Below are 8,548 nucleotides of genomic sequence, written 5' to 3'. Positions count from 1 at the left end.
TCGTACAGCGCTGCGGCCGGTGATGCCGGGCCCCACTGATCGCCCTCCGTTCCGCGACCCCTCTCGCACGCTGTAGGGGGCGTGGCGGAGCGGTGTGCGCCGTATGCGGCTGTTGTGTTGCCGGTGCGGAGGGGGCCCCTCTTCCGCTGTGCGGCGGTGCGCGGATTGCGGGTGGGTGAATGGTTGTGGTGCCGCGGGAGGGTGTGCGGGTGTGGGGGAGTGCGCCCGTGGCCTGGAGGGCCCTGCCGTGCGGCAGCTGGCTTGGGACGGCTGCGAGGTGGTCGGTGGAAGGAGCGGGTGCGGCAGCGGTGCCAGCAACGACGGTGGCGCTGCAGTGGTCGGCCGGGAGCGCGGCGCATCGCCTGTCGATGGGCGTTAGCCGGACACGCGTGGCTGCGCGGACGCCGCAGGTGCGACACCGTGGCGGTGCTGCGGCCGGCGCCGCTGGCCGTGGCGCACACGCTGCTGCCCCTGCTCTGGACCTCTACGCGGACCTGCTGACCGGGCGGCGACTGGAGCGGCTCTCGCCGGCGTAGGGGCACCTCCGGGGCTGCGTGGAGGCTCTCTGCGGGGAGGTGTTTGTGGACGCGGTGTGCCGTGGCGGAGGCGGCTTGGATGAGCTGCTTGCCGCCTGTGACGGGCGCGGTATCTGTTCGGGAAGGCGCAGGGATGCCAGGCTGCTTAGGGCTGTGCGGCGCTGCGGGACATGGCGCTGGGCGATCGCGCAGGGTGTGCGTGGGTGCTCGGCGGCAGGCCTGTGCGCTGCGCCTCCCGGTGGTGCTGGCTGTAGGCGCGCTGTGAAGTGAGGATGTGATGGGTGAGCGCGGGTGGTGTGTGTGTGCGAGCGCGTGTGTGTCTGGGCGGAGGGGCGTGTGCACGGATGCAGGGCCCCCTCGCGTGCTGCGACTGGCACCGGCGCCTTCGTCGGCGCATCGCGCGCACACGGTGTGGCTGCGTCTCACACCCCCTGCTCGCTGCTGACGTCTGTCTGTGGTGTGGTGCGGTGTCTGTGCGTGTTGGGTCCGTCTGCGCAGCCGCCGTGCCCCTGCCTGCTGTGTGCCGCGACGGGGTCTGTGTGCTTGTGTGCTGGTGTCTCCCCCGGCGCTGCTGTGGTCGGTGTGTGTTCTGCTGTGCGGGCCGGTGCTCGGGTGCGACGGTGCGTGGTGGCGGTGCTGCATGCCGCCCGCCCGCACGCCGTGGCGGCCCGGCTCGCCTGCGCACGGGTCTCCATCGTGGCCGCGCAGGCGCTCGTTTGGCGACGCGGAAGCGAGAAGGACGCAGCCGGAGGCACCGGGCGGTGTGCTGTGCGCCTGCGTGTCGTTGCACTCTCTCCCCCTCGTCCTCGCTGTGCGGCGCGCGGCACATGCCCCGGCCTCCTCTCCTGCTGCTTTTTGTCTGTGCGCATGCCAGCCAACGGCGCATCTGCCGCCGCTGCGCACGCCTGGCAGTCTCCGCTGCCTGTGACCTCCCCCTGCCTCCCCACTCTCTGTGTCTCTGTCCCCTCCTCTCTCCTCGCCCCTGTCCGTCTGCGCCCTCTCACAACACGCGCGCACCCCCCACCGAACACCGACAACGCGCGCATGAACGTCGACGCAACGCACCTGTGCATGTGCTGTCAAGGCTCTCCCTCGCTGTCTCCGGCCTGCACCCCGCGCCCTCCTCGCCCGCTCTGTTGCGCCGTCTCGACCCCCAGACCCTGCGCCTCGCCCTTTGTGCTGTGTGCCTCCGCCTCGCCTCTCTCAGCTCTGCGTTGTGCGGTCTCGAAAATGGCGGTGAAGCTCGGCGTCATCATCTACGTGGTGCTCCAGCTCATTGCGTTCGTGTTCGTGATGATCGGCACAGGAGTCGATATGTTTTACATAAAACCGGAGTTCATCGTTGTCCACAAATTCTGCGTCACGTTGTGGGGTGGAAAGAGCAATTGCCGAAAGCCCCAGATTACCCTCCCCTTGAACGTCGGGTGGGGGGATTGCCCGCGCATCCGCGACAACTTCCGCGCTGCTGAGGCGTTCGCTATTATCTCCATCTTTGTGTACGGCGCGGCACTGCTCTTTGGCTGCCTTTTGCTGTACTGCTGCGCTTGCTTCCGCTGGCTCTGCCTGGTGCTGAACATCGTGGGTGCTGTCACCGCTGGTTTTGTCTGGGCGCTCATGGTGGTGACTTACCGAATCAAGGAACCCAACTGCCAACCGCTGAGTTTAGCCTACAATTTCGGCACTGGGTTCAGCCTCTTCGTGTTTGCCTGGGCGCTGGATATCTTCAACATCATCTTCCTGATGCTCCCGTGGCAACTCGGGCAATCCGGTAAGGAGGCGGAAGAGCATGCGGCGGTGACAAAGGCAGCGGAGCAGTAGGAGGGAGAGTGCGACAGGAACGGACGGTCGAACTTGACATCCGCGCGGCAGCTCCACCGAGGCGTCGTGGTGGAGTGGCCGGGTGAGCTGATCCCGACGGGACAGACGGAGGGCGCGGAGGCTGCGGACGCTTGCCTCGGCCTTTCGCCGGCACCCTCTCTCTCGCCGCCGCCTCGTGCGTGCGTGCGCGGCGCGGGTGACCCGTTGGCGATGCGGTGCCGCCGCGCACGCGCACCCTGGCACGCACGTCGTGATGAGCCCCTCTATGTTTCTGCGCTGCGGCGTCTGTTTCCCCGCTCGCGTGGTGCTGCGCGGCTGTCGGTGCGTGCGCGCTCCCTGTCGAGTGTCGATGTGGCTTCGCTGTCGAGTGCGCGTGCGGCGTGTGCGAGCGCGTGCTGGCGTGATGACGGTTTCTGCGTGGCCGTCCTCGTCCTCTCCTGCGCGTGCCCTATGCGCCGTGCCCGCCGCTCCGTCCGCTTTTGCCTGTGCTGCGCTGCACGGCGCCGTGCGCTCTGCAGTGGGCGACGCACCGTTAGCGGGGACGGGCGCACCGACGACCCTGCCCTCAGGCTCGCCCGCCCGACGACCCTTTGTGAGCCGAGAGCGCGAGAGGGGCAGCGAGGGGATGGCACGGCCGCCGCCAGGGCCGGACGGTGACCGCGGGAATGCGACGGAGCGTGGCGGCGAGGGCGGCGAGGGGTGCGGGGAGGGCAGGGGGAGAGACGGACGCACTTGAGAGAGCGGCGGGAGGCGCAGCGCCGCACCGCGTCTCTGTGGTGTCTCTCGCCTCCGCGGTGGCCGCCGCCCTTGCGTGTCTGCCTCACCCCCTGGCGCACACCGCACGGACTGCTCGAGGGGAGACGGGGTGCGCTGGTGTGGTGGTGGCGGGTGCAGGCGACACACCGGTGCACACGCAACGCCAGAGGGGGACGATGGCAGGTCTTGCTCTTCTTCCTTCGCGCCTCATGCATGCCCTACGTGTGCGCGCACGCGTAAGCACCCGCTGCTACACAGGAGGGCACCCCCGGCGTGCAGGGGAGTGCGGGGCCGGCGAGACGTGTAGGAAGGCGGAGGCGGCTCCGATGCGGCTGCGGAGGCGACGTGACGTCGTGCATGTGCATGTGGCGCTTGCGCGTTGCTGCTCTCTGGAGCCGTCCTGACGACCGCGCGCGGCGCCCCTCTCCGTCTCTCGCTTGTTTCCGGTTTCGCGTCGACAGGCGCCTCCCCTCGATGAGCTACTGTGCCGCACGGCGTGCGCGTGTGTGCGTTTGCCCGCGTCCACTTATTTGCTTGCTGAGTCTTTATTATCTGTTTACCTTTCCTGTGTCGTATCTTCCTCTGCGTTGTTTGTTTGGGTGCCTCGTCACACCACCGAGTCCTCCCGACGCGGGTGTGGAGAGTGTCTACACCGCATAACGGCATGCCGCGGCTTGAGGCGTGTGAGGGGGGAGGCATGGCATCTGCCGGCAGAGCACAGGGTCTCAAAAGGCCCTGTCCTGCGGCTGGCCAACCTCCTCTCTGCGCTCGCCCGGGATGCACCTAGGCCACCCCCTGTTACCCACGCGACTGACGTCGCCGCTTCCGCCCTCGAGCAGGACCGTGGTCGCGCCCCGCGTGGACGGAGGCATGCCGTGCACCCTTGTCTCCGCCTTGCGCTGCTAGCGCCGCACGCACGCGAGGAGGGGACGAGCACGCACAGGATGTGCCGGTGAGGCGCATGCCCCGGATGCGCGGGAGGCGGTGCGTCCATGGCGACCGGGATGCAGCCGTGGTGCAACGGAGGCGGGTGCGCTGTGCCTGAGCTCGTGTGTTTGTGGACGTGTCGGTGTGGTGTGGCGCCGGCAAGTGCCGCCGTGCGTCCGGCAGCCACGCCAACCGCAGACCGCCAACCCTCCAAACGAGAGGGGCGGAGCACGCGCGCCGGGCCGTGACGGGGTGTGACGCTTTCGTCTCGCCGAGACGGCTCGCGTTTGCGTCGACCCGGGACGGCGGAGCGCGTGTGTGCGCGTGCCTCTCGCCCCCTTTCTTCTCGCTTTGTCTTTCCTTCTGTGCTACGTCCCCTCGCGCGCGGCTCTGGTCGTTATGCCTCTCTCGGACTCGCGCTCTCGTGACGTCCGCTGGGCGATGCCGACGGCGTGCGCGCCGGCACTGGGCTCGCCCCCCCCACCCCCCTTCTGCGAGGGGAGGGGTAGGGGGTGCGGCGAGCACCTTGCTGCTGCCAGCGGCGCGGCTGTGCTATGTGCGTGTGTGTGTGTGCCTCGCGGCGACGCCGCCTCCATGTGCGCTCACTCCTCCTCGTCTGCCCCTCTCTTCTCTGCTGCGCCTTGGCGCTTGTCTCATGCGTGCTTCATGGCGAGGCACGAGGATGGGGAGCGACACCGCCGGGGTGAGCGCGACCCCCCGCACACCAAAACGGGGAGAGACCCATGGGCCGGCAGCGGTACGCGCTCCGGCGGACTGGGCAGGCGGGATGCGGGGAGAGGCAACACCGACATCTGTGTGTGCGCGGTGGGCGGCACAGGTGGCGCTGCTGCCGGTGCATGTGATGCTGCCGCATGCGGTGCGGTGTGCTGCTTTCCGGATGCCCGCGCGGCTGGCGCGCTGGTGGTGGCGTCGCCTCCTAGTAACGTCGCATCGCTGCCGTGGCTCTGCCGGCGTGCGTTGACGGTGAGCCGTCGGATGCACACGCCACTGCACGGTGACGCACTGCGACGTGGGGCCCGCGAGGTGCGTGCGAGTGCGGGTGTGTTGCCGAGCACTTGCTGCGGGAGGACGCTCGGCGGCTGCGGAGGCTCGGCTGCCTGTGCTGGGATGGCAGGCGTGCATGCACGGGGGCGATGCGGCGGACTCGCGCGGTGTGTGCGCGGTGCACGGGCGGAGTCGCTGACGCGTGCGCATGCGTGTGTGTTTGTGTGCTGTGGTGCGTGCGTGCGCATTGGTGAGTGGATGCTGACGGGGCACTGGCGCGCCCGCCGTCTCCTGGCTGCCTCGTCCTCTCCGCTGCAGGCCTGCGGGCGAGTGTGCCGGTGCCTGCGGACGGGCTTGTATGCGCTGCAGCCGATGATGCCGGGCCCACTGGTCGACCTCCGTTCTGCGACCCCTCTCGGACGCTGTAGGGGGCGTGCCGGAGCGGTGTGCGCCGTAGGCGGCTGCGGTGTTGCCGGTGCGGAGGGGGCCCCTCCTCCGCTGTGCGCCGGTGCGCGGATTGCGGGTGTCGGGGGAGTGCGCCCGTGGCGTGGAGGGCCCTTCCGTGCGGCAGCTGGCTGGAGGCGGCTGCGAGGTGGTCGGTGGAAGGCGCCCGCGCCGGCTGCCGGGAGAAGGAGCGGATACGGACCTCTGACGAGCGGGGGCTGGACTGGGAGGGCGTGTGTGTCGCCGCCGTTGAGGTGGTCGGTCGCTTTCCTCTGTACTGACGAAAGAGGACTCGCGTGCGCTCGTCTGTTGCCTCCTCCGTGTTCGATCAGTGGGGTGGTTGGCGTCGTAGCACCTGCTGTACTGGGCATCCACGGTGGGGCGGATTGGGCACTGCTTGTCGCGTAGAAAGCAACTGCGGCGCCGTTTGCCGCGGACGCCGCGGACCGGAGTGCGTGGACGCTGTGGTCGTCGTTGCTATGGAGATGCCACCGCCGCCCAGCGCTGCCGGTGCCATTTGCTTGAGGGCGGCGTGACGTGGGCCCTGCTGAGCACCCGCCCTGTCCACATCCTCATTGCCGACCCGTATTGCCCAGGCTGGTACGCGGTGCGGACCCTCATCGTCGTGCTCTCGACGATCCGCGGCGCTGCATGGAGGGAGCCGCGACGGAGCGCTGGCCTTGAGGGGCGTCGTGGACTGCGTCCTCACTCGGGTGCTGTTTTCGTGCGGGCTCTCCGTCGGCGGCGTGCGCTCCCGGGACGAGCGGAGGATGGGCCCCGTGGCCCTGATGTTTGACCGGGAGCAGGCGCATGGGACGGTGAGACGGGCCGAAGGGGGCCGACGCTGGCAGGGGAGCGGGAGATCGGGGTGCCACTGCCACGGGTCGAGCACGGGATGGGGGAGGGAGTGGGGGACGGCGGGAGCGGACAGGAGGAGGGCGAGGCAGCGGAATGGAGCGGGCGCGCTGTTGCACGCGTCCCGTGGCAGCCGGCACCCGCACGCGCCGCTGTACCGCTGGTGGGGGTGCCGGCAGCTTGTGGGAATCGGGGGGCGACTGCGGCAGAGCATCTGGAGCGCGACAGGGTGGGCGCAGCTTGGCAGTCTCTGAGATCGGGGCCGGCTGTTGGCGGGCAGGAGGGACCTGGCGATGGACCCGCACGCGGCGGTGCTGTCCATCGGCGGCATGGGGGCGTGGTGTCGGGCGCGGTGTGCGGCGTTGGTGGTGTGGCGGACCGGAAGGCCTCGCTTTCGCCGGCACCTATGCGTGAGGGGCGGGGGCTCCGTGTGAGCGACAGCGATGCCGGTGGTGTGAGGATGAGGCGCTGGGGCGATGCCGACGGTGACAGCGGGGCCGGCTGGCTGCTCCTGGTGGGCGGCGGTGTGCTAGGAGTGAGCGAGCCAGTGCGCAGATCGACGGCATGTGGGCTGCAGGCAGGTGTTGAGGCGTGCGGCAGGCAGGGGGTCGGCGATGCCGGCGGCATGCCGGCTGGGTGTCGCTGTCAACGGCGACGAAGCGGCAATGGCCTCCAGGTGCTGCCGGGGCGGCTTTCGACGGGGATGCGAGCGGTGTCTGCGTTGGGGGAGGCGGCGTCAGGAGGCTGCGCGCGGAGCGGACGGGGAACCGGACGATGGAACCGCTGGGGTGTGTGCTGCGACGACAGTGGCTGAGGGCCGGGCCCGTGGCGATTGCTGCTGGTGGACTGTGGCGGCTCCCGGATGCGGGGCGGCTGCCGTCTGTGCGGTTGCGCTTTGCGCTGGGTGACCCATGGTTGGCCGCGCTGTGCGGGAGCGCCGGGGGTGCTCGGGACGAGCGGTGCCCGTGTGCCGCAGCGCGCACTCGTCGGCGCACCAGGCGGCCGTCGGCATTGGGCGGATGGGGAGCCCCGCGCGCGAAGCGGGCAACCGAGCAAGCCGGCATCACGGTACTGCGGTGGGGACATGGCCCCGCCAACGGTGAAGGTGCGGCAGCGCAGCGAGCGGGACTGTGCGTGTCCGACTCTCTGGACTGTGTGCCGAGTGTGCCGGTGACTTGTACGTTGAACACGCTTTCTGTTCTCTGCTCTCGAAAATTGTTTTGTCTACGGTATTGCCGGCTATGCGGTGCTTCGTGACGGCATGACGCAGCTTTCACGCGTTTTTCACTGCTAGTTGTACTGCTGTGCTGTCAGCGGCCAGCGGACATGAGGAGAACCGTGATGTGGCATAAATGCCTGAACGGACACTAATTGCCATAGTGAGAGGGGAGGCAAAAGACTAGAAGGACACGTGAGTCTGCACCCTCGTCCGTACCCGAGTGCAGGTGTATTCATGCACGCATGCGCTTGTGGAGAGACGTGCTTGCTTCCTGCTCGTGTGGCCCCGCGGTGTAGGGGGGCACGGCTGCCGACATGCGAGATGTCGAAATCGCCGGAGACAAATATGCTGAGGCGCTCTCGGCCTCCGTGTACCACTTTCCCTCCTCCCGCTCTGTTTCTCTCTCTCCGACAATGGCGAATGAACGGATATGCTGATTCGCAATCACAGGTATGCATACTTGTCTTTGTGATTGTGGCTCGCTTTTTTCGCATAGGGGCACCAGACGCGTGATACGGAGGCACGCCGATTCCCTTCCGCCCTCCGTTCAAACGCAGAGACACGCTGCAGGGAGTGGCGCACCTCCGCGTTGACTAGTCTTCCCTCGACCACCGCTGCACACGGGACAATGGTGTTTCTTCATCACACGTTTCAGCTGGACGCCGTCTCTGTCGCCTCTCTGAGGGCTGCCCTCGCGGGGAATTCGAGGAAGCTGGAGCGACTGGAAGAACGTCTGTCGCGCAGCCATGAGCAGGCTGCGCGTCGCTCAGCTCTGGAGAAGCGCATCGCGGCACTCCACGCAGGAATCGCGGCGCTACGCGAGGTAGCGGGGCCGCTGGCTGCGCTATCCGTGTCAGAGAACGTGACGGCACCATCAGATACCAACCTTCCAGCTCTCTCATTCACGTCTGTGGCGTGCACACTCTTGCGCGACACCTCGTCTGGGATACCTGGCGTGTTGCCGCAGAGAAACTCCCCGGCGCTCAGC

General features: G+C 68.4%; 1 protein-coding gene across 1 annotated transcript; it reads left to right on the top strand.

Moving 5' to 3' along the window:
- Window positions 1-1,766: 1,766 nt before the first annotated feature.
- Window positions 1,767-2,354, top strand: LMXM_30_0450 (putative amastin; the record flags this gene model as incomplete). Its single annotated transcript, XM_003877515.1, has 1 exon — window positions 1,767-2,354. The coding sequence occupies one exon, from the start codon at window positions 1,767-1,769 to the stop codon at window positions 2,352-2,354; it is 588 nt and encodes a 195-aa protein (XP_003877564.1).
- Window positions 2,355-8,548: the final 6,194 nt, after the last annotated feature.

The sequence above is a fragment of the Leishmania mexicana genome, chromosome 30, assembly GCF_000234665.1.
Source record: "Leishmania mexicana MHOM/GT/2001/U1103 complete genome, chromosome 30".
NCBI classification, from domain to species: Eukaryota; Euglenozoa; class Kinetoplastea; order Trypanosomatida; family Trypanosomatidae; genus Leishmania; species Leishmania mexicana.
Note: the sequence above shows the minus strand (reverse complement) of the source record. Positions and strands in the feature narration are given on the sequence as shown.